This window comes from Homalodisca vitripennis, chromosome 7 (genome assembly GCF_021130785.1).
Source record: "Homalodisca vitripennis isolate AUS2020 chromosome 7, UT_GWSS_2.1, whole genome shotgun sequence".
NCBI classification, from domain to species: Eukaryota; Metazoa; Arthropoda; class Insecta; order Hemiptera; family Cicadellidae; genus Homalodisca; species Homalodisca vitripennis.
In genome coordinates, this window is record NC_060213.1 from 54,553,877 (window position 1) to 54,580,750 (window position 26,874).

General features: G+C 31.8%; 1 protein-coding gene across 1 annotated transcript in view; it reads right to left on the bottom strand.

Annotated features, from left to right (window-relative positions):
* The window catches only part of LOC124366714 (phorbol ester/diacylglycerol-binding protein unc-13-like), a gene marked incomplete at its 3' end in the record, with an annotated part of 350,859 nt that extends 330,386 nt beyond the window's left edge, over positions 1 to 20,473 (bottom strand). Inside the window, exons 1-2 of the mRNA XM_046823315.1 lie at positions 20,177 to 20,473; positions 18,227 to 18,336 (exon numbers count right to left, since the gene is read on the bottom strand). Of these exons, the coding sequence (XP_046679271.1) occupies positions 18,227 to 18,248 (22 nt within the window). The remainder of the gene's footprint in view (positions 1 to 18,226; positions 18,337 to 20,176) is intronic.
* Positions 20,474 to 26,874: the final 6,401 nt, after the last annotated feature.

Consider the following 26,874-nt stretch of genomic DNA (forward strand, 5'->3'; position numbering starts at 1 on the left):
CATGAAGAGGTATTCTCATTGTCTCATTGTATCTGGAACACATAGACTACACAAGACTACGCAAAAGATATGCCTGGTTTATCCAGCAACCATTCAGTGTAATCTTCGTGAAGACGTATTCTCATTGTCTCATTGTTTCTGAAACACCTACACTACATAAGAAATATGCCTGGTTTATCCAGCAGCCATTTTCAGTGTAATCTTCATGAAGAGTTATTCTCATTGTCTCATTGTTTCTGAAACACCTGGAATACACAAGAAATATGCCTGGTTTATCCAGCAGCCATTCAGTGTAATCTTCACGAAGAGGTATTCTCATTGTTTCTGTAACACCTGGACTACACAAGAAATATGCCTGGTTTATCCAGCATCCATTCAGTGTAATCTTCATGAAGAGGTGTTCTCATTGGAGAACTTTGGATCACATTGGAGCAAAAGCACAATGGAGCACTACGACACGATCCGAAAGCACTGCGGAGTAATGTGTTGAATGGGGAGTCCAAATTATGGGAGCAAGTGGAAGTTGGAATAGAGCTAAACACCACATTCTCATTGAATCAGCCTTTGCCACCATAGCAGGGTTATCCGTTACGGGTTTTTTATTGAATTGATAGTGGATAAAACTACTATTTTACAGAAGAAAAATCAAACATTTTATTTTTTGAAACATTTATTACAAAGTTTAACAATTATTCAACCTTTTTATGTCAAAAAAGTTATTAATACGTCGCAAGGTGTAACTCTACGGCTTTCTGATGATAAACCTAAAGTAACAATTAAGTATAATTGTTACCTTCAACGTAAAGAATGAAAATCGTCGGGAGATAAGACTTGGCTAGGTAAATTGTGGGTCAAGCCTAAAGTCGATACTTAGATTTTGCCTTAACCCTCTGAATAGGTTGTTGGAACGTGAGGTCAATGAATCCCTCTTTACTTCCATTTTATGTTTCTGTTTTGTATCGTTTTCCTCGCATAGTTTTGTACATACACTGCCGATTTGAAATAATTAGTTGTGATTACAGAACTTAACACTAGGTTTCAATAACATTGTGATTAATATGATGTGTTTCAGTTCGGGGGCTTAAAAATCATAATTTAGAGGGAAAATAATGAAAATATCACACTACATGGACATAAAAAGTCTATATTTTAATACATATTTTATCTAATTAAAAGTAACAATTTAGACTGATACGCTGACGCTGAATTATTATAGATAACTCATAATATTATATTGTGTTTTTTTATAATATAAAATTGTAAAAGATTATAAATCGGAATTATTGTTATGATTTTGGACTCACCTAATATTTATGAATGAATAGTACCTTTGATGTACCATATATGAAAAAAAACTTTTTGACCATAAAGAATTGTTTATGAATACATATTTATTAATGTAATTGGGCTATCATTTTTCATAAACATGTATGGAATACCAAACCAAGTTTTAGAAATATTTTTGCTAATCCTATGGTAGTTTGGCTATTTTAAAAAGATGGGTAAGAGAAGTGGTGAAGTCAAAAATTATATATATATATATATATATATATATATATATATATATAAAACTTTTTCAATAAACATTGAATCAAAAAAAGTACTCGATCCGCCGGAACTCGAACCCGGATGGATCTCTCACTTGCCGGGTGAATGTGCTACCATTACACCACAGAGTCCTTACTTTTTACTATTTAATTATTTTGTATTTGGCCGTATCTGTCACATATGCGTTTAAATAACTAAACTAACATACGATCGGAAGGCCAAATACCTGTCAAACGACTTATATAACATTAATCTAATTTGTATGAATGGAAATAGAAACTTAAGTTTTTCAATAACAATTTTATCACATTTATTACAAGATTTAACATATGATCACACAATTTTGTGATTCAATGTTTATTTAAAAAAATGAATTAGGCTATTGCCATTTATACAAATTTTATTAATGCATGTAGCCTATATATATTATATATAGTAGAAATACTTTACTTTGAGAAAGTTTACAGTACTTTTAAACATTAAAAGAGCTCACGGAGCTCGTGCGGAAATACAATTAACAGAATAAAGAATTAAAGCATACATTATATTAGTTGTCAGCCAGTCTGTTTACAACCTTTTAACATAAACAATACTATCAAGCTTTTTTGAAGGTTTCCAAGAAAACTAACTACGTTGTTCACTATATCATTACTTTTGACGATCCAATCAATTTTAACAGAGTAAGTATCTGAACAGTAAATGTCGTGAAAAAATATTTACCTGACAATATGTTATGTTTAAACCTTCTAAACTGATAGCTCAACCATAACTATAAGTAATTTACCTACATCGTCTTTAAATTATGTCTGCAGTTTCAAGTAACAATGAGTATATTTAAAAAATGAAGCTTTATAAAAAAAAATATTTAACTGTACATTTTAGCAAATTATAAGCATGCAGCGTAATATCAGTAGTGTGTCATTAGTTGTGTAATGTATAAATCGAAGGCAAAATTATTATATAACATTTAATACAGATATAAAAGACACTGATACAGATTAAATATACTCTTTTGACGAGTGTTTTTTCATCAGGGCAACAAAGTAAATGTAACATTTTGACAGAAACATAATTCTCTTTTGTATAAACCAGAAGTGCCCATGCACCCTCGAAGACCATGAGTAATTCTTCAACCACTAACGCTAATATAATATGTACCTTAAGTACTCCAAAATTATCATTTCTAAACTACATAAAGCGAAATAAGTGACTGTGACTTACCATAGGAGTGTTTAGAATGTATTATTTTTAAAAATGCCTATGGTAAACCTGTTCCACAAAATAATTACGTGTCAAACCACGAGTGACTGCTAGTTTTGGGATAAAAATAAAGGGATCTGTGGTGTAGGGGAAACATGCTTTCCCGGCAAGTGGATATCCGAGTTAGAATCCCGGTGGAGCAAATACTTTTTGTAAATCAATCTCACCTTAGTTGTAACATATCTAATAAGATGTTTTTTTGCAGAAATATCGTTTATTTTGTAACCCTTATTATTGTATATTTAGCAGTTATAATTAAAATGGTTAAGATATTTTACGCTCGTAGATAGATTTACAGTATATAGATGATTCAGAACTAATACTTTATTAAGTTTCGATTTGAAACTATTATTTCAGGTTATCGTTATAAAAAAAGGATTAGAGTTCATAATGTTTCGCATAACATAATTTACTGAAGTTGCATGCAAAATGTAGTAAGTCAATAGCGAATACAATTCTTGAGATGACCTGTTGACAGACAGGTAGGCAGAAAAGAGCTCCTAGGCAGATAGAAAAAAATGTGGAACCCTATTGAACGGTAGACTTCAAATGAAACAGCCAATTTCCATGGATAGTCCTTTACAAAACTCTTTCTAGTCCGCTGAATTTTCATGCACAGTTTAAATGTAAAATAGACAGATGAAATTTTCTTGAGAATTCTTGGATACCCTCGTCAATCTCGACATTATCTTAATAAACATAAAGTTACATGCAAAATTCAAGGTCCATAGTTTGATGCGTTCTGGAGATATTCTGCGGAAAACATACACAGAGACCAAAAGAATAAGAGGAGACGATTTTCACCGGAACTCTTAATCATATCTCACATAAAACATGTTTATGGCTAAACTCATTCTTAAAATGTCACCTACAGTAGATTGATAGGATTTCCAAGCGCTCAGGCAATTTTCATGGAGGCACCATTATCGAACTATATTCTTTATATTTAAATAAACAAATGCAATAGAACCTAAATTCAGTCTCACTAACGAAATCAGAACATATCACAATTTTTAAATATCATATTACTGTACTTAGTCTGTTTACATATTTATTTATGATTAACTAATAAGTTATATTGGTTTATTGTTTCCATCAAGTTTACCCATACGACCAATGTAAAAAAATTGTTATTGATCAGAAAAATCCTATGGAGCGACATGCAACATCATCGGACGCGATCTTTCTCATATAGGAATAACACTTAATGCAAAATTTCAATTCTACACGTAAATGAGTTGTTAAGAAATCATGGACAGTCAGAAACAAATAATTCACAGTTTCCTGAGTGATTTGAGTGATTACTATCTCTTAGCCAATAAAATTTCAGCAACGAAATAACTGAATTGTATTTAAAAAATTTTGCATTACACCAATCCCGGCTTTAAGTAGGTGATGTAAACCTTAGATTAATAGGCTTCGCTAACGCTCAGCCAACATTGAGGGTTTTTGTATCTTGTAGGCTACTTGAGTTTCTATAGTTTTTTATAGTTGTCAATGTTTAAATGGAAAGTTGTGGTCTGAGGACAGATCCTTGGTTTAATGCGATAAATTTCCCTTAAATAGACAATTATTTACATTGAGTAAAACCTTTGTTCTTCAAAACAAGTGATATTTAATGAGTGTAGGAACTTCAGGCTCATATCATATTCGTCACACACATGAATAACTGAGACACGCAAAGGCCTAAGCTTAGTAGAAATATTAAACAATGAGAATCTCGAACAGAAAATAAATTTAATTGTTTTACAATTAACATTTGAGTGAATGGGTTTTTGAATCATACTGTCGTTTATACACATTTTTGAAACTTTTGAACGTACAAAATATACGTATCCCGGTGATAGTTTATTCAAATTTCAGTAATAATATATTCATAATTCTATTATTATAAATCGTGCGAGCGAGATCGAGAATCAAGAACATCATTGCTTGTGAATGGTACACAGATGGGGATTTATATTTCAATATAGGTACAACAATAATAGTTTCGAAGTACTGTAATATAAAGCACAATAGCTCTGGAACTAATGCGATCCCATCAGTGCCCTGCCATAGACTATCCATTTATCACGTGTCATAATACCATCACAATCGTTTTAAGCTTATGATGTTGTCCAATTTAACCTATAATTCCACGAGAATTTATGATTTTTTTTAATTCTGCGATTTGATAAAGTGTGATTAATTTTAGCAACATTTTTAATATGAACTGTGATTACTTGTAAGGGTAGTATTTTTAGCATTTTATATTATATTTTTCTTTGAAAAGGTTTTTAAATATCTATACAAATAAAACTATTTAATTTAATTTACAAAACGTATTTTTTTCTTATAAATATAAATCGTGATATGATATTTTCAACGTATTTAATGACTATATAAATATTTTGTTTAAGTTTGTTAGGCTGGGATGTTTGAATGAATAACAGGATTTCGGACATTTTTGCCATCGTTATATGGCAAACGTTACAAAAAGGAATAACTCAAAGTTTCTAGGACTTAAATCTATCCTCTTCGTCGGTTTGGGGGAGATATTAGTTCATACAAAAATAAAAAAAAAACCTGAAGAAGAATAGAAGGAAAAGAAAAAAAATGTTCAACCATACAAAATCTGTTTGGAGTCAGGTCCAGGCGTTATAACTGCACAGAATTCAAGTACCGAGTACAAGTCACGGGTACGAGAATCACGATCACAATCACAATCATTCATGACACCAGCATAAGCGAAAAGACCAATCCTTGATACTTGGTGTTATACCTTTTTGTAGTATATAACGATGGAAAACAGCTGAAATCCTGTTATTCTTATCAAAATTTGTTACAAATGGACTGTACACTATGGGTGTGAAAGGATACCGCACGTAATATAGGCATTACCATCGTTAATATTAAAAAAATAGCACACAGCGTTTTAAGAATTTGGATATATCCTTACTTCGTATTATGACAAAATTCTCAGCAAGCAAAATCTAGAAAATATCAATGTGTAGCGTAAACACGTCGATAAAATCACAATTTATAACAAAAGTTTTAAATAAAAAGTAGACAATATACCTCAAAATACAAGGTGTATTACATGAGCGCAAGTCGTATAATACCACAAAACAGATAGACAGTACTCAATACAAAAAATTAATTAAGTAAGTAACTGGTAATTCTGCTTGAAGATAAAGGTGAGAAAAAAATCTAAAAAAGGGAATATGGATTAGTGATTGCAGAGCTATCCTCTTATTATTTATAATTTTTTTCAAAAATAATCAAGCTTTTGAAAATTGGATTTAGATTCTATTTGATCGTCGACGACGATAAAATCATAAAGCCATACGCATAACTGTATTTATGTCAATACGGTAGTCTTTATGGTTGGATAAACATAATGGAACTGCCCCATGTATTTACTATCAGAAACCAATTGATTGTTTTTTTTGTAATAAAAAAATGCAAGTGCGAGTTTAGGTATAGCTAGATTTTTTTTCAATATTATCATTGGTATGTATTCTTCGAGAGAGGCCACTTTAGGCGATTCCAACGAAGAGTGCATTGGGATGAAGTAGTAGAAATGAAAGGACATCGTATAGTGAACATAAAGCTTATGCATTAAAGAGCTCTCCACAGCTTTCAACTCAAAACTTTGTAAATCGTGTAAAAGTAAATTAGTTTGCAATATAAAGGTTTTCCATTTTCTCACACTTTTGAGTTCTGCCTCTGCGACTATTACGAGACAAAAGTTAATTACTTAAAATAAGCAAATAATTGAATGCAACTGATGCCGGCTGAGGTAAGAAGTATAGGTCACGGTTCTCCACTTTGTACTTTGTGTGATTGATAACTCACACTCAGTAAAGAAAAAAAGAATTTGCAGCAATAATGCCCTCTTAGATTCGATTTTAAAGCCTTATAGTTTTGTAAAAATGTAACGTCATGTATAAAATACAAAATGAAATAATTTTTGTACATGCGATAAATATTTGTAGTATTAACACACACACACACACACACACACACACACACACACACACACACACACACACACACACACACACACACACACACACACACACACACACACACACACACACACACACACACACACACACACACACACACACACACACACACACACACACACACACACACGCACACAGACACACACACACACACACACACACACACACACACATATATATATACATATATACATACACATACTACATATATAATAAAAGAAATAAAAATTACAGTGACATTTGAAAAACGTGTTGTATATATACATTTTTAAGTTTAATACAACCTTTGTTATTTAAGAATCTTCAATTTGGTGCAGTGCTAACCATACGGTTATACTTAATATTTTTTAGTTACAAATTTTTTAAATTTTGAAAATTTAAATATTTTTTAAATGTTGAAACTTTTTGGGAACTGAAAATGTTTAGTGATTTTTCGGAAGGGTAGACCCTCAACTATATTTTACAACCATTTGTAGTTTCATAAGTTGTTCAATAAAGTAACAAAAAACAAACCTGTTAAACACCATGTATATTTACAGCAAGATAAATTGAAAAATTATTTGTTTGATTTGTGTCAAGATACCTTTAAAATAAGGAACCACAGGCATCATCTTTACATTTAAAAATTTTCCTAAAAGTAACACTCCCTACCACAAAAAAATAACCTTTACACATTGTTTGGGGTGCACCATGTATATTTACAGCTAGAAAAATAAATGGTTTTTGTTTTATATGTGTTAAGAGACCTTTAAACTTAGGTACCACAAGCTTCATTTAAAAATCTCCCAAAAGCTACCCCTCCACTACCCAAAAATACCCTTTACTGAGAACTGTATACGAGTGATTTATGATTGTTCTGCTAAGAATCAAAAGTTTGAAACTGATTAACTTTCAATTTTAGTTTATGATTTTAAATTCTCTTCAAGGTTTTTCGGATTACATATTCAATTAAACTTTATTTCTTGGAGGCCATGTAACAGTAAAATGTGTCAGCATTTTAAAAGAAATTGACACAATCACACATAGTCAGAAAAGTTTAAAATACCATAAAATACTTATGCTTATGATATGTTGCTATACTTTAATTTGATTTAAATATTATATAATTTTGTACAATATTTACAGTATATAAAACTTTAGTATGAAGAAACTTGCTAGGTTTTAGTAACCATTAAGTATGTGTTATGAATTACAGCGGAGATTCAGGTTGTCAGCTGTGTTAAATGCCTCATATTTTCAATTGCTTAACAAAAGATTCCAGTTGAAATGATACCCAAAATTGTGATATCAAATTTGCAACAAAAGCAACTTATAGACCAAAAGGTTGGATATTTAAATAAAATGAAAAATTCTATAAATAATGTTAGGGCAGCTTGATCCAAACTAATTTGGTGTAATAGATAATTGGTTGATAAATTTCTTATACATTATTTTAAATCATAACACCCCTTAAGATAACTTCCGTCAACACAGAACAAATAAAAATCCCACCACTCTACGAGCTATTATATCCATTTGAAGTAACATGAGGTTTCGTGTTCAGAAATAATCTAAACCGGCTTAAGATAAAAGTATGAAGATGTTACAGTATGTATAATAAATATTTTCTAAAAAAAAAAAAAACTAATTCCTGTCTAAAACCAATCGGACCATCTTAATAGTCTGAGTCAGACTGGTGCTAGGAAACAAGATTAACGAAGAATAACAAAAGTGATAGTGGCGAGAAAGAGATGTGTTCGATAATTGACGAGCTGCAGCAGCTATTATTTTGTTGCTAGTCAGCTGATTCGGTTTTGGAGGGAAGACTGACAGATCGAGGGCGTGAGGGAAGCCCCTGCAAGCTCCTTGACCTACCACATCGCTTGACTCTGCCAGTGATGTAACGGTAGGGATACCCTTCTTTGTCACACATACCTTTGCATATCTTTCACAGAGCATGCGGGTTTCAAATTTAAATATACATAAACATGTCAATATTAGAGTATACTATGAAAACATAACATTAATAAATCAGATTCAGTTAAGCGAGGCGTATTCAGACAAAAAAACTATGTGTTTAATAATGAAAGTGTTGTTGTAATACTAACAATCATATATCATATAAATAAACAATGATAAAATGGTTCCATTGTTTGAAAACGATAAAGAGCAGGGAAACACAATTTTCGCTACATAAATCTATTACTAAGTTTAAACACATGTGCTGACTATCTACCCAGGATATGAAATACCATATTGATTGATCGAATTTAAAAACTGTTTACTTAATAATGATTTTCAATACTATTTATCCATTTATAGACAAATTTGTATTTTCAGTTACTATGTTGGCAGCACGTAAATATTCAGGAGTAGAATAGTTTATAATTACGAATCTCGAAAATATAAAAGTCAGCTTGAAAACTGTCATAAAAATAACAGAAGTTTACCTTCAAAAACAGAAATAAAAAAATTATTACAAAGGTTAAAGATAATTATTGCTATATAACTCTCTATAGTTCAAGGTGTCTTACTAAGTGTCGTAGGCCACTAGCCCTTGCAAGGATTTTACGAAACTAAAACATTGGAACGGTCACAGACATGATTTGAACCTGTGCTATTTCCTACTCAAACGAAAAGTCCAATGTCCTAGACCACTCACACACCAGCACTCCCCCGACATATTTATATTTCTTTAAAACATATATTACAGTTTTTTAGTAGCAGAAGGAAGAGCGATAAAAAGCCCACTCTCTGTATTTAAAGAGTGAACACAGATAATTATAACGTAATAAATAAATCAAAGAATCAAGAAAAAAAACATCCATAGGGCAACCACAAACATTTCAAATTGAGTTATAATTCAATGAATAAACTATTTTAAAGGATATGTTCATAATTTAATATTTTTACTCAAATTAGTAGTTTGTTTTGCGCCAGTATACATACATAATCCAGTACTTTATTTCATCTCAATTCAGTACCATACTATAAACTTATATAGTAATCTTCTGGCAATAAACTAAATAGGCTAGTAAAACGTAAAATAAAGATAAGGATATCACCAGCAGCAGCTAGTAATGGTCAACTATTACAGTTAGCGACCATGAAGCACGTCACTAAAACATTACTTTGTAAGTCAGAGTGCTCCGACACTAAAATGTAGTATTATCGTTGAAAAGTTCGCAATCTTTATAAAACAAGTAACATAAAAACAATACATTAAACAATGTCCCACTTTCTTAAATTAAAGATTCTTACGAGTGTGCTTCTTATGAATCGCTGATTATAAGAATTTAATCACGCTTCCCAGTCCTCTTGTAATTCGTACTGTAAGATCATTTTACTTTTATCTAAACGGAAACGATTCTCCTCCTCTGTTTCATTTGCAAGCTTCTTCTCTCGTTCTAAAAATTAAACGAGAATAGTAAAATAAATAAACAGTAATATACGCAATGTTTGCACCACCGTTGTTAACACTAGCTAGTATATTTAAAACAGATTATAAATCAAATCACTGCAGAGTTTATTTTGAACATCTGACTAAAATTCAGACTATTTATTCAAAAATGCATATGTTATGGAGATTCCTTCAACTTTAGAGGCCAGTGGGGCGGAGTCCGGATAATATAATTATTCTAATTTTATTGTTTAAATAAGATTAAATTTTATATGTAAAATTTCAGTTCATTCAAGTAATGAAAGATGGTTTAGTTTAAACAATTTGCGTCAAGACTATGTCGAAATAGAGAGACTTTGCAACGTTATAGCAGAAATTGAATAAATTAAAAAAAAAAAAAACACATATATATGCAGCTTTGAATCTTAAATATATCACAAAACTGTTTAATTACAATTTACGAATATCTCAGAAGATATTGTGTGAGAAATTTGTTGCTTATAAGACGTCCTCAATTTTAGGCAAACTGGTATATTAAAGTATTGTATATGTAAAAAACACACATATGCAGCTTTGAATCTTAAATATATCACAAAACTGTTTAATTACAATTTACGAATATCTCAGAAGATATTGTGTGAGAAATTTGTTGCTTATAAGACGTCTTCAATTTTAGGCAAACTGGTATATTAAAGTATTGTACATTTTAAATAGGCAGTTGTTGAACTCATATTTTCTACCGAATGTTTACTAGCCTAATTATGAAGTAATACAGGGTGTCCAAAAAGTCCCGGGTCGGTTAAATATATTTCCAAATATTTAAAATACAGCTACAAAACCTTACACAAAGTTACTGGACATAAAAATTTATTTTTATCACATATTCAGTGATCCGCTACATCCTCAGGGGGGCGGCCCGCTAGGAGTCAGAAGAAAATCTTAAATGTAAGCATAGGTTTATATGCAATATCGAATTAAAGGTCTTTATTTGTAGAGTACAGAGCCCCAAACCCGACCTCAAAACGGATAACCGAGTCAAAAATGGACAGCCGTTCAAAGATGGCTAGAGTTTGGGGCCAAAAAGTTCCGGGTCTGTTAATATTTTTCCAGATATTTAAAATAGAGCTCCAAAAACCTTACACAAAGTTACTGGACATAAAAATCTATTTTTTTATCACATATTCAGTGATCCGCTACTTCCTCAGGGGGGCGGCCCGCTAGGAGTCAGAAGAAAATCCTTAATGTAAGCATAGGTCGATATGCATATCAAATTAAAGGTCTTTATTAGTAGAGTACAGAGCCGCAAACCCGACCTCAAACGGATAACCGAGTTAAAAATGACAGCCGTTTCAAAGATGGCTAGAGTTTGGGTCCAAAAAGTCCCGGGTCGGTTAAATATTTTTTCCAAATATTTAAAATACAGCTACAAAACCTTACACAAAGTTACTGGACATAAAAATCTATTTTTATCACATATTCAGTGATCTGCTACATCATCAGGGGGGCGGCCCGTTTTTATCAACGGAACTTTACACGGAGTTTCCTACCTTGACATGCTCAGAAACCGTATAATACCAGCTCTTCGAAATATTGTTTGGTGAAAACTTGCCTCAAATCTGGTTTCAACAAGACGGAGCACCCGCGCACTACAGGAATATTGTAAGGGATTACTTAAATGATATGTTCTCTCAAAGATGGATCGGAAGGAGAGGTGCCATTGAATGGCCCGCTCGTTCCCCCGACTTAACTCTTTTGGATTTCTTTTTCTGGGGTTATCTTAAAGACAGGGTGTATAAAAGAAAACCACGGGATTTGGAAGAATTGAGGAGCAGGATCTTAGAAGAAAGTGGTTGTTTGGAACGTGAGGAAACAGGACTACAACACGCTGTGGAGGCCTTTTATCACCGATTAGCTCATTGTCAAACAACAGAAGGCGGCCAACTTCGAGTCATCTGTTTGTGAAAAAGCTCTCTGTAAGTAGTAATCTTCTAATGACTAAATCATTGCAAATAATGAAACTTGTTATTCTACAACAACAATTATTAATAATTGTAAACAGGTTTGGGTTAATAAAGTTAAAATCAAAAAGCTCATCAGTGTATTTTTTACATTAAACTAAGTTGGAAACTGTAGCCATCTTTGAACGGCTGTCATTTTTGACTCGGTTATCCGTTTGAGGTCGGGTTTGGGGCTCTGTACTCTACTAATAAAGACCTTTAATTTGATATGCATATCAACCTATGCTTACATTTAAGATTTTCTTCTGACTCCTAGGGGGGCCGCCCCCCTGAGGATGTAGCGGATCACTGGAATATGTGATAAAAATAGATTTTTTATGTCCAGTAACTTTGTGTAAGGGTTTCTAGCTGTATTTTAAATATTTTGGAAAAATATTTAACCGACCCGGGACTTTTTGGACCCAAACTCTAGCCATCTTGAACGGCTGTCATTATTTACTCGGTTATCCGTTTGAGGTCGGGTTTGCGGCTCTGTACTCTACTAATAAAGACCTTTAATTTGATATGCATATCGACCTAATGCTTACATTTTAAGATTTTCTTCTGACTCCTAGCGGGCCGCCCCCCTGAGGAAGTAGCGGATCACTGAATATGTGATATAGTAGATTTTTATGTCCAGTAACTTTGTGTAAGGTTTTGTAGCTTTATTTTAAATATTTGTAAAAATATTTAACCGACCCGGGACTTTTTGGACACCCTGTATAAACATTACTTCAAATGCCTACAATGCCTGCTGTACTGTTAATGTTTTTCATATAGTCAAAAAATATATCTTAAAGGATTATAATTTTGTTTAGGAATATAAATATAAGATTAGAAGTCAAGTGTAGGCCTACTGCCTCTGTAGCTCCTAATTTAAGCTCATTCATGCTGTCACCTTATTGTATGGCGATGTATAAACTGAGATACTTTGCAAGCGTACATTAGAAATTGAATAACTTAAATGAAAGATAGACAACATTGTATCTTTAAAACATCGCAAAACGTTTACTTAAAATTTACGAACATCCCAGAAGAAATAGTTTGAAAAACTTATTGTTTACTAAAGTTCATGGGTGCCTGTTCAAGTTTTTTTTTTTATTTAGAATAGGCAACTGTTAGTTTATACTTGATTGTATCCTTGTTTAATGCTAATTGAATTTTTATAAAATGGTATATATATATATATATATATATACTGTTTGTATATATTGTTTTGAGTTTAATAGTTTTTGTTATGAATACTGCTTTCAAGCGGTAGTTTTTGTTTAATTTTCAGAACTGCTCTGTTGTAATTAGGCTTACCTGTAACGATGCATTAAGTAAATAAATAAAAAATAAGTAAAGAAATACTTTTAACAATATTCCAATGGCCAAATTTATAAAACCTTCCAAAATGTTGTTCAAATATCTAGAATTTCTCCTGGATTGGTTAATTATTTCCGTTTACAAAAAAACATCTTAAGAGGATATAATAAAAATATTTTTGTAAGAAAAAAAAATTAAATACGATTGTACATTGATTTTATTGCTTATTGAATCTTATCTGTTTTTTATAAATGACTTATTATCTTACCCTAACATCACTATTTCTCCAAAGTGCGATTGGAGAAGCCCATGGTGTCTAGTTTATTCATAAATTTCCGCTGATCATGAATCGCATAAATTTCTACTTTAATGAATTTGTTCCTTTAGTATTGAATATTGCTGGAAATTACTTGTGGCCAAAAATTACATTTTAAAAACAAATCAGCAGTACCAGCACGTATTGTCTGAGCTTTGATTCCTGCATGGAGTTTCCATTATCTACCTGGTGCGTGCCTGTGCATTAGCGTGACTGTTAACTTTTGAACCCTAACATTTTCTGAGACTGATAACAACTTTTCATTTCAAGCGTGTGTTATTGGGTTTTAAAAATAAGTGTAGACAAAGACGCATTGAACAAATAAGATTACCAGCTTTTAAAAATTTAAATAAATTTATACTATCCACTTAGTTCTGATGAATTTGAACGAGTCTCTACTCTTAGACCCACAAATAATTTGTACATACACACAAACCAGATATAGAGGGAAGGGGTGGTTCAATGCAAATGTTGAGTTTATCTCTATTTCATCATCCGTCTGAAATCTGACACAGCCATAGACTTAAGTCTTGGGTTCTGGAGTCCACGTCTGTCTGAAGAATTCCTTGCATATTTTTTTACATTAAATACAGCATCTTTTACTATTTTTATTCAAGCCAAGTTACACAATATTTTATATATTCCAACATTTTCTACTGTGATTGGAATAATTTTTATATTTTTCTTTTTATGAACATTATCTGTAAAAAGAATGGCTTTGAGCCAAAAAATGACAAAAACTTATTTCACTACTTAATGGCAATTTAAAAACAGTTCTTTGTCTACTAACACATAGGTATATTTGACGTTAATTATAAGTTATGCTGTATCAAACTAGCTATATCTTCATCAACTTCAACAATTGATATTTTGTTATTTTATTGTTTGTATAGTTTGTTATCACTTTACTTCATTCAGAGATTACACGATTCAAACCCAATCATAGTCAGACATAGACGTTGTATTGAGCTGCGTATAGAGTAGTATAATTTGGAAACACACGGTGAGTAAATGAACTGCCTTAGAATAACGACAGTTTATAGACTCTGGCAATTGACCCAAGAATGACCATCTATTATGGTGGTATTATCGTGATCTGAAGGAGCCAATATTATCCTTCCCTGAATCTAAGAAAAACAGGTCTTCAAGAATATTAAACCACAACTTTATTTTCCTCGTTAGATTTGAACTGTAAGATTTCCACTGGTTGTATAAAATACTTTTTACATAGCTCTATAATTTTTACGAGTTCGAGTAGTGTCATCCTGAGCTATTCATATTAACAAACTTACTAATCAGCAGCTTTTAACCTTGTAGATGAAATTCTGTAACCATTAACACATAGGTTACATCTGATAGGTGAAGACAGAGAACACCTAGGGCACCTTCCTGCATTTTAAATTAGACAATTCCTTAGACACATTTTACATAGTAGAAGGCTGCAGTCTTGTCATTTTAAGCAGTTGAGTATGAAATTTCTCTACTAGATTTTCAGATATCATTTACAAGTATACTTTCCCATGAAATGCTTTTGAAGTGCTCAAAAATCGCTTATATATAGTGGCAATAGTTTAAAGTTGTGAAATTTAGTAAGGGCAATTTATTCAAACTATAATCACTAAGATTTGTAGTGAGGGAAATTCAACTGCTACACATTTTATTGTATTATTAAAGAGTTGTAACGCATTAATAATAAAAGAAAATCATTTTAGAATTTGATAAGACGAAGGGATTTCCACAGCTATGTGTGATTCCTCATTGATTAGCAAAGTTCTGAGTCTCAAATAATCTGAATTGCTAATGAAATGGAGTCTTTTATTTTAGAGACCACTATATATTGAAACTGGCCTGGTTTACTTGAAAGCTATCGTTTCTTAGTTGTCCATCAGTCTTTTATTCTGGTTGATCAAATATGACAGTTTTATGTTTGAAAATTAGGATTGCCACATCACCGTTTTTAGGATTGAACTCTTTTGACAACACTAACTACCACAACTATTCTCGTCTTAAATTTGATTCTAAGGATTTGCAGAATTTACATCAACTTGAAGACCCCCTTATCTCGTTTTCACAATTCTAAATTCCTTAGTGTTAAAAATGTTAGTTTGGTGTTGTGTCACCTTAAGTTATCTATATTCTCAATTCCTGGGTCGGTTGTCTTATTCGGAGAAAATGAAGGGAATTTACTGCCTCATATCTTTCAAGCTACTGGGTTTAATTGAGTTGTTTCATACAAACTATAGATTTCCTGCAAGCTATGCTTATTCCGCCATATGGACTTCCTCTGGGTGTCGCTGAGTTCCCCGATATGTCTGGCCTTTGAACAATACTACAAAGACTTATTTTACCAGGTTTTGACCCAAGGTTAGTCACATTTCAAAGACTGCTTTGGGTTTGCAACAACGTTCTGGTTTATATTTAACATGGCTTCAGTCTTCCTAGAAAGTAAAACTTTGAATTTGAATATTAGTTGGTTTAATTTAATTATGGAAAAATAATCAAGATATTTTCTATTGTGACTCAAAACTAGTTTAAAGTTTTTCTAGTGATCCCGGGTCCTCCAGACTTTTTGGATCTTGGTGATATTTGGATTGTAGGCTGTTGAGCTTTGATATACGATTGGGTCACACTAATTTTGGACAGAGGATTTTTGATTCACAAGAAGTACAATAATTCTTCGTGATGTAGATTTCACAAATTACTTGTTGATAACTGATACTAGCTTCAAATAAATGTTTTCCAAATATGCATATCAAATACGTGTAAAATATGATTGAAACTACGATTTAACCACGCTCTCTATCCATGAATTCAATTATTTTGTTTTACTATTTTTTTTTAATTGTACAATTAAACACATTACACAAGCAAACACATGCATGTGTCACACATTTTAATGCGGTTTTCCAAAAGTGTACTTTTTCACGTCTTTGATTATGTAAGTGAAATCGAAACCTTGCTTTATATCCTTCGTTTAAAAAATTGTCTGTTTAGTAAAAAAATTCTATAACTTAGTTTTTGACAATTATAACCGTAATAGAGTAAATTATAATTTGGACATTCTTTATAATTTATAATTAGTGCCACAAAATTAGCGTTTTCAAACTTAAAATTAATAAAGGATGAAGAGAAACTTTAGTAAAACGAGCGAACAGGATACATTTCAAGTTCATAAAGTCCAAAGCCCCAGGGTATAGTAAAACATGTGAGGATCACCCTAACTAGATAAAACATTTTCATGTAAGTCTAGCTCTCATCCTTTCTTTTGTGCAGTGTCTTCCTCCCTGTACGTCTGTTCCTTAATGATCATGGCATGTCTGGATGTGCAAAAACTCTTTTGAATTTGATCCTGTGGGTTGGAAGAGAAAGAACTTTAATGAAACGTATAGTCTCTGTCCACGTTCAAATTTTAATGATGTATAGTGCTCATAGACAGAAAAATACCAATTTAATGTCAAAAGTTAAGGCGTTAAAAATTTGAACTCTCTAGGTTTACCTGGATTTAACGAATTTTCAATGGGTTATTTACACAATGTAGCTAGAGTTGTAAGGAACTATCTCTTAATTATTGGTTGACGACGAATTCGCAAGAATCCTTTGGGTAAGCAGTTCTAATAAGTATATCAATCCTCAACTGTCAAAAACATTGCTAGCAAGTTACAAGCTTTCAACTAGCTATTTAATGGCCAAACAAGATAGATCTTGATGGTGATACTAACAGGTCTCCTAAGGGATTTGGCTGAACGTTAGTAAAGCCTATACATTAAGATGATACGAGTATTTCAATAATGAACTGTGTGGTACACTTAAAATGTTATATATTGTATTTAGATCTGAGAAAAATTCTTTTCTATCTGTCTGTCTGTCTCTCTGCCTGTGTATCTGAATATTACAAGGACGATTTGAGTTACGGACGTTAGGCAGCAATTTCATTTGTAGGCAAAGTTGTGTTTGGTGATGAACCAAAGTATCTTCTGTTTGCCCTGGCGTTGTAAAAATTTCTTTTCTGTCTGTCTGTCTATCTGCCTGTCTATTTATTTTTCACTGATTACCACAAGGACGATTTGAGTTATAGATGTTTGCACGTAATTTAATTTGTAGGCAACGCTGTGTTTGGTGATGAACCAAAGTATCTTCTGTCTGCCCTGGCGCTGTAAAAATGTATTTTCTGTCTGAATTTCTGTCTATCCAAAGGAACATCTCGAGAATGTAATGCGTTTTAGACTTCGAATTTCGTATACACCATCAGCGAAGTCTATTACGTAACATGTAGTCTGGCGTATTTCTGCAATATACAAATACAAACAATAGAGAGTGTAAAATTACCACTTATATACGAAATACTTATTAAAATTTACTCGAATTATTTGGATTTAGAAATCAATAATTGTATGAAAAGTAGACTTACCTGTTACACTGAGAAGAGACATTGTGTCTTCCCTAGGATCTTACACCAACAATCCACAATTGCTTCACCACCACATTTATCACAGATTAGAAACTGAACTGAAATAAGGACTGTAAAACAAAACAGAAACTGAAACGTGGAAGATTCTTAGGTAGCAGGGGTGGATTCAAGTTTCATTGTGTTTGATTACTAACAATTAATAATATTTCAACTAATAATATAAAAAGTTTTTTCATTACGTTTTACATGTGAATAACTTTAGGAGTCCGTTTGTATTTAAGAACCTGTAAATTATCTACATAGTCTCGCAAAATGTTATTTTACTCATGAGTGCGTAAAGTATGTTTCTCTAAAAATATTGAAAGAATACTTGTTAAAGGATTATATTGTAATGGTATATGTATGCTGTCTGTTAATGATCTGAGGTGGTTTAAATTTTAGAAAAAAACATCTCATTAAGTATAATGAATTGTAAACGAATACGAGAATGATTTAAAGGCAATTGTTAAGACCATGAAAACAATATGAATTGTATATAAATGTACGCAGTTTTTATTTACTGTTTGAAAAACAAAAATCACAATCACGATCTGTAGATCAACTGTTGTTATGAAAAATGTACGAAGTTACGAGTCTGTTGGATAAAAACTTGATTATTTACAATTCACATCTTTCCATGGTACTTGGTACAACGGTACCTTTAACGTATCTAGATACAGTAAGTATTATTACAAAATTGTGTCATTAATTATTTAAGTATGGTAATAATAGTCCGGTTTAAATATTTTAATGTGGTAAAACCTGATTACATAATATTAAAGATAAGAAGGCGTGTTAACATTTTGGTCTATCAACTATTAAAGAGTTTCATACTGGCTGATATGATCTAAGGCGATGACGGGTGAATGGAAAAGTACGTAATATATTACACCCTACGAGAACTAATTCTAGTTTTTATGTGCATTAAAAATAAATAATTACTTACTTTACAACACGAGAGCAAAAATTTAAATAACAAATTTTAGCCCTGACAATGTAAAATAGTACAGGATGTTATCTGTGGCGGTAAATCTGTATACGCCCTCCAATGCCAGTATGGAACGTTTTTGCATTATTAAAATGTGAACTTTGCTTTCCGCTTTTGTCGTAGAAATTATGCACAACGCCTCGATAAGGGCCATGCAATCTGTGTGTACCCCCTCCCCAGCCAGGGTATCGACCAGACATAGTATGCCCGAGCCCAGACCTCTCGTTTAGGTTATGTCTCTTACGCAAACCGGCATACATCAGGGATCAGTCCTGACACCCTAACTTTTTAAATCGTGCCATTCCACATAAACAATGTGTGATAAATTATTCAGGAAGTACTGACAGGGCAACTCACTTGATAGTTTAACAGAGCATAACATTTTAGTACAGTAAACTTTTTAATAACATATATTTGCCACTCACACGTTTATTTAATACAAAAAGAGTTAATGTTGACTAAAAGTTGGATTAATACTTTCCTTTATATTATTTATTTGGACAAAGTCGTATGAAGTTAAGTAATATATTTAGATCGTAACTATGAGAGACACATTATTATTACCAAATCTATGTCTTTATACGTCTTAAATTTAGAAATTGTACATCGTAATAATAAAATTTAAGTACATACACACCTATTTATTACTTTAAAAATATAAGTTATACCCATTTTCACATTTAAATTAATAATAATAATGGGATTGTTTAAAATAGAAAATAGCAATAATCTTGACAATAACATTAAAGAAATCACCACATTAAAATTTTTGTCGAGAAATAAACGTACACAAGCAACTTTCAGTGCTTTTTGTTTAGTAATAGAAGCTAACCAAGAGTGTTATTTAGTGCTATTTATATCACAGGTATGTAACCTAACCTAACTTCCAGGGGTGGAATTCCAACTAGCAATTTACTGCTTACCATAGAATCGTTAGAAAACTGAGGTCGAAAAACGACCAGGAAAAAGGAAAGCACACAAAATAACCCATGTAAAATGTACCCAACACTACCACTTACAAAAATTAACAACAACACAAGTGGGAAGAAGAAAATAACATATAAAATGCACTTCACTGATGCACAGAAAACTTTGGACCGCGCGTTGAAAAACTTCACTATCTATTTACAGTCTAACACTCAAAGATCGGAAAGGAATGAACTTATATATGCTCGTGACCATTTCATTGCCAGCTGAGAACTAACCCGTAACCGCACACATGTACAACGCCATTTTGAAACGGGGGAGGGTATGGGTAGGGGGCACTGACGTCATCCTACCCAGACAAGGCGGCGTAAAAAATCAACGGCCTTGGATGGCCTATATTCTGCATCTGCTGTTTAATCATCTTCTAGTAGTACCTTTATCTATAAAACCGTCATCCAACAGCACGGTTTTTAATTGAGAATAAATTAATGATTCAAGAACTACTCTTAAAACGCTTAAATTTTACGTTTGTAGCCGGTAATTTCAAACAATCCCGTTTCCCCTCCCCGACCCACTCATCTGGGGATCAATAGCTTCAGCGTGACGTATGCGGAGTGCCTAGTAAGGGTCTGCAGGCGCTCCTCGAGCCCGCCGCGCATTCTGGTGGCCAAAGCTGGAAATATTTGCAGACTCGTCGCGCCACTCTTGGAAGGTAACTGATATCAGCAGACAGTGTGTCAATAGCAGAGCACTTATCTATCCTCGTAAACTTGCAATAAAGCATTTTAACTGTTGTTTGTTTACCTGCTCAACTTTGTAAAATGCATTTTAGAGAATGAGTGGATTTCAGGTTTCTCACATTGAAATTAATTAACCAAAGAAATGACATTATCCTGCCATAGTAAATTTGCTGAGCGTTAGCGAAGCCTATTATTTTATAGGATGAAAAGAATTCATTCCTGGTTGTCTGTTTGTGTCCTGTCTATTTGGCACGACATCTGGAGTACAAATTAACCCAGAGACTGGCACGGCACTCTATAGTATTTGGCTGAGCGTTGCTAAATTTCACATTAATGTTATGGATAGCCATGACGGCAAAGAGAGAAGCAACGAATAAATAAATTTGTAAGCAAACTGAGTACAATCATATGTCATTTTAACATATCGCATTGTATCAATTTTGAATGCAACCTCAGCGAAGCCTCTGACGAAGTTAAGTAGTGTAATCCTTCCTTATTATTATTGTCATGGTAAATTATACTTTGCTATGCGGACACGTAAATGTTTTAACGTTTATTACAAATAAGTACATAATTATGAAGGCCAAAAAATGATGTTCATTGAAAAAACTTTAAACAGGCTCCCTTTATTACAAAACAGTGTAAAGTCAAAATATTACGAAACATTATGGCAAGTAAAATAAAAAAGTTTAAAATATACACGAATAAATTTAAAACTGTTGCGTAATTTATACTTTTGATGATAGAAATACTACACTTTGAAATTCTATAATAATATACTTTATACGAGTGTAATAGGAGTAGTGTTTACAAAATAATATATAATAAACTTCTACATACTACTTTATATGTATATCTACGCATTCACATCTTAAACACACACACACACACACACACACACACACACACACACACACACACACACACACACACACACACACACACACACACACACACACACACACACACACACACACAAACTTCTATAAATACACGTTGCACTTTGATGAACTGATTTATTTAACAACGTATCTGTATATTTAATTTACTTATCGTGCTGTAGTTACAGATATTGTCTTAGATCTAAAGCTTGTAAAAGTATATGAAAAAATATTTTACAGTGTTTAAAAGAATACTATTATCAAACCGTAAGTATATAAATAAAGTGTGAATTATATTTCATGTTTTATATTCTACACTTGCTGAAATATTTTAACTATAATAAATTTGTTTTATATTCTTGTACAAACCAGTGGTGAATACAATAATTTCTGTGGTTTAGAAGTGACTACTTTTATTGTCAATCAATCCTCAATGGTGTTTTACGTGTGAATATTGATTTTAAATAAACTTGTGTGCGTTATTACATAATAGGAAAATTTTCCATCAGTGATTTAAGAAAGAAGAGAAAGACTGGCTTAATCTTGGAAATAATTGCTTCATTATTTGTTACAGTGTTACTTTTGGACCACCTTAGTTATGAATGATTGTTCTTCATCCTGATAAAGATAAGGTTTACTTTTCTGTAAAGAAACATGTGGAAAACAAGTTATATCGCTCTTCAACTTGTTTATGGTAGTCTTTCAATTGAGCTCTCAAGGATAAGATGTTGATAGTTAGTAAAATATGTTAAAATGATTTTTTATGAACTTTAAATATATATTCCATGTTATCTATTAATAGTTACCAGGAGACAACGTAACTGGGCTGTGTCTCATATACTGACTAGTAACAAAAAAGAGATAAGATGGGAAAACCAGCTATTAGTATTCCCAGGGCTTCCTACTGGGCTTCAGTTAGACAAAATAAAACCATAAGAAATGCTATGTTATTCATGGTTGATAATGTTTGTTGATATTTTTAATAACTTTTTTATGATTTGGTGTTCTCAAAATAACTATAGAATGATTGTTTTATCTGCATTACTATAATTAAAAATGTAACTAAAATTGTGGGGGATTTACATAACAATTAAAATTTTAATTCTCCACTAAATGTGATAGGGTAACATTAGAGAGCTCTAGTTGTGTTATTCTTCTTTTTTAATACCTTTAACATGAGGTGTCACTTGCTAGGACTTCTTATAAATAGTTTGATTTACTCCCCAAAATCGTTAGGGGGAGGTATTACTATTGCGATATCTAAAAACTCCTTAGATGGCCATATACACTTCCTACAAGGTAAATCACTAAATCTCTATTCATAAAAAAGTTTATAGCGAAGGGGGAAATCTTTTATGACAACCTGTATATAGCTCTCAAAAATCTACTACGTTTAAAAGAAACCTGTTTATTTCTACCTCTTGCATTTACTTACGATGTGATATGTTTCCAGTACCATAGTTATGTTATATTCATGTATTATAATCTAATAATATAATTTCATGTCAAACTCTAAATTTTAATATATAGTTACGTATATTAACAAAAGGATCAACCCCATGCACTGTTCGCCAAGTGAAAATATTACGTATGTGGAAATATTTCTTGTTTTTCATATTTTTTATATTTAAGATATTTATGTTTATACTCGAATGAGATTTACAAGAATTAATTTATATACAGTTACGTTCAGTATTTATTCAATTTTAATCTTACTACAAAAGCCTTACGTGTTTATCAATTCATTGATTTTATTTGAGCCGATAGCTGTTTGGAAACAGTACAGCATAGGATTGCCTTTGAGCATATAGCATGTGAATCAACAATTAAAAAAAAATCAGAAGGTTCGCCCAAAATAATTGAAGATTCAAAGAGATTTATTTAACAACAATTACAAACCTACATAAATTAAAAATTTACTAACGTGAAATTGTGCTTAACCCCATAGGTAAAATTAGTAATTTTTGTGGTACTTTGTCCCGTTTTCACTGATTTGTCCTGTGTCACATGTGGAGCTACAATTACCCATGCAAGCTTTTTATATGATGTGGATGTGGAGTAAGGTTAGTGTAAAAGTGTATGTAAAAATGTTTCTAACACATAAATTTGAAGTTTGTTTGAAGGTCCTTTATTTCCAAAAATATTTGAAATATATCGCGTATAAATGAATGTATTTATTTATTGTTACTATAACGATTATAATACCTAATTTAAACAAAACGAATTTATAATTTCTTAGCCCGGAATTCCAATAGATCTAAAAATATGTAATTTTAATTAGTTTATTTTGAGATTTTATCTGTTTTAATATAACCTGTATACCTCATGCGATGAAATTTCAGATTCTAGTTCTTACGAGTCTAGTTTGAATGTTTTGAACTTTACTGTAATTTTGAACTTTTAAGGTATTAGCTACTGCCTGGATAAAGTGCAGTAGAATACAACAAATGTTACTCGAACATAAATTTTCTGAAAATACCACAGAAAATTAATATAAAATTAATTCAAATTGATTGGATAGAACTTGCCTAATTTTAATAGGCTAATGGCAGATAGCATATATATACTGTGCAATAAAGACATTTACCCCAATAATTTATTATTGTAGTCGGTATTATTAAGACGTTATATGGCTATATCATTTAAACAAATCAATATAAAAGTTCATTCCGATTACAAATCTAAGTACAATCATTTGGCAATATCTTCGTCTTTAACGTGTATAGTAACTCCAAATGTGAAGCTTTATAAACTTAAAACTTTAGTTTGTACAAAAACGTCTGAAAACAGCTATTCAATATGATGCTAATATTGCAAAAAATAGCTACTATACACAAGACATGACAAGTCACGTGATCATATACTTTAAAAATCACCTGCAAGTTAGTATTGTCTATAATAAATACCACTCGACCGACAAACATTTAAGACATATTAAATACAAAACAGAAACAGAATTGTTTCACATTTTTTGATAAACAGCTTTTAATCCGTATTGTTTTATCTATAAAATATGTTCAATAATTATGGGAGGTTATTTTAGGTGACTGTGTATAACTGCCTAGTCCAGCTGAAAGTAGCTTCGGGAACCTTAATAATTTTAGAATCCTTACATGATGATCGACTATATTTGATTTGGAAGTCTGGGGGTAAAACTAATTTACTCACTTATTCTGAACTATTACCAGCCGAGTGAACTATTTTACTATTTAATGTTTACTTGTACCTCCCTTAAAACTACCAACCTATACCAAAGCAATAACGAATAATGGTGCAAATAAGATAACTTTTAATATGGTTTGTACCTTTATTTAATTACATTATATATAATAACCTAATAATATGATAAATGAGAAAATGACTTTGTTTATTTGTTTTTCTTTCACACGTAAACTACTTAACTAACTGTACTGAAATTTTTACATTTCGCAAATTTCTCCGGACTACGCCCCACTAATCTGCAGCGAAAAATACCATCTTGGTCTCTAAAATGTTTTAATATTAATTAAATGAGTCTTTAAAAAATGTAAAGAGTGAAATAACAAAACACCTGTATAATTATAAAAATGCATAAGATAATATCTCTTTAGTCATTTTTAGTACCAATTCCAATGGTACCTTTTTTCAAACAAATCTGTCAACGCATAATAAAACACGATCACTTTATAGGGCATGTTTTGCACAATGCGAAAGCAACTAAGATTTTGTTTTTTATAGGCATCAGCTGTTTTAAATAGGTTATAAAAATACAGATCCCAAATATTTTGAAATGTTATGTCAATTCCAACAGTACTTTTCCAACGAAATCCGTCAACGCATAAAAAAAAATGATCGGCCACTTCAAAGATACGCTTGCACAAGCCGAGGACACCACACATGCCTCATTTGGGATGTATCAGTTGTTTGTTTCTTTTGTTATTTGGAAACAAAAAAGTCAACAATTATAAACCATTTAATGCCATTTAAGGCCATTTTGTAACGGGTAAAAGGATTTTGTTAAATAGTTTATTAAAAAAATAATATCAAAGCTTAATACAATTCTCAAGATTAATAAATTTATCTTAACTGGTTGAAAAGATATAATTTATTTTATAAAAACAGACATACATACAGATATACGGAAAACTAAAGGTCTTAGCACATATTTTCATATGAACTTTTTATCTGGTTTTTATGTGTAGAAACAAAATCTTAAACAAACTTTACTGAACACTCCGTATATATTTTTGCAACCCTGTTACTCATTACGGGTTAGTATTATTTTTCTCAGATGTTCTTGGAACTAAATTCTTGGCGGAATAATGACCTAATTGTCACACGTAGTAATGTTTTCTCTCTTGAACATTATAGCCGAAGATCTTGCAGTCGAGCATCTTCTCGCACGCCTTTTCCGTAAGTAAAAGTTTCCTTTTCCCGGATTATAAATAAGCCATTTCATGCGAGACTAATATTTTAATGTAATATATAGTAAATTTGTAGATAATGATGTTTTATCTGCCAGATTAATACAAATGTTAGTTGTAGTGATGCAATTCTGACGAGACCAGGTTGTTGTGATTGTAAGTTGTCTCGAGAAATGGCTAATACAATAGCGATTTTGTTTTGGGTGGGTTCAGTAGTTTTAGTTGTGTATTTTGAGTAAAATTCGAGTTAAAGTTTTGGTTCAACTTCGAGAACTATCAGTATTCATGTTCTAGAATGTTAGTTTTCTAATCTCCCTTTTTATGACTACAGCTGCAATCTCGAGCCAAGATGATGACGCCACAGTGTGTTAGTCAACATCAATTTGACGGGAAATCAATTTTAAATTTTATTAACTAAGTTCGTAGGCGAAATTACAAATAACATTGGAACCATTAGGCTTACCTCCAGGATATCACTTAGTTCATTGTTATTATATTTTGGCATCAACGTATGAAGTCATAATTTATTTTAACATCTTCAAGTGGTGCTTGTTTGTTTTATTTTCAACAATTAAACTTATAGGTAAACTTTCCAATATCGAGTATTTTGACTACGAGATCAGAAATCTCCAACCCCACGTGTCTTAACCATTCGATAGTTATAGTATTA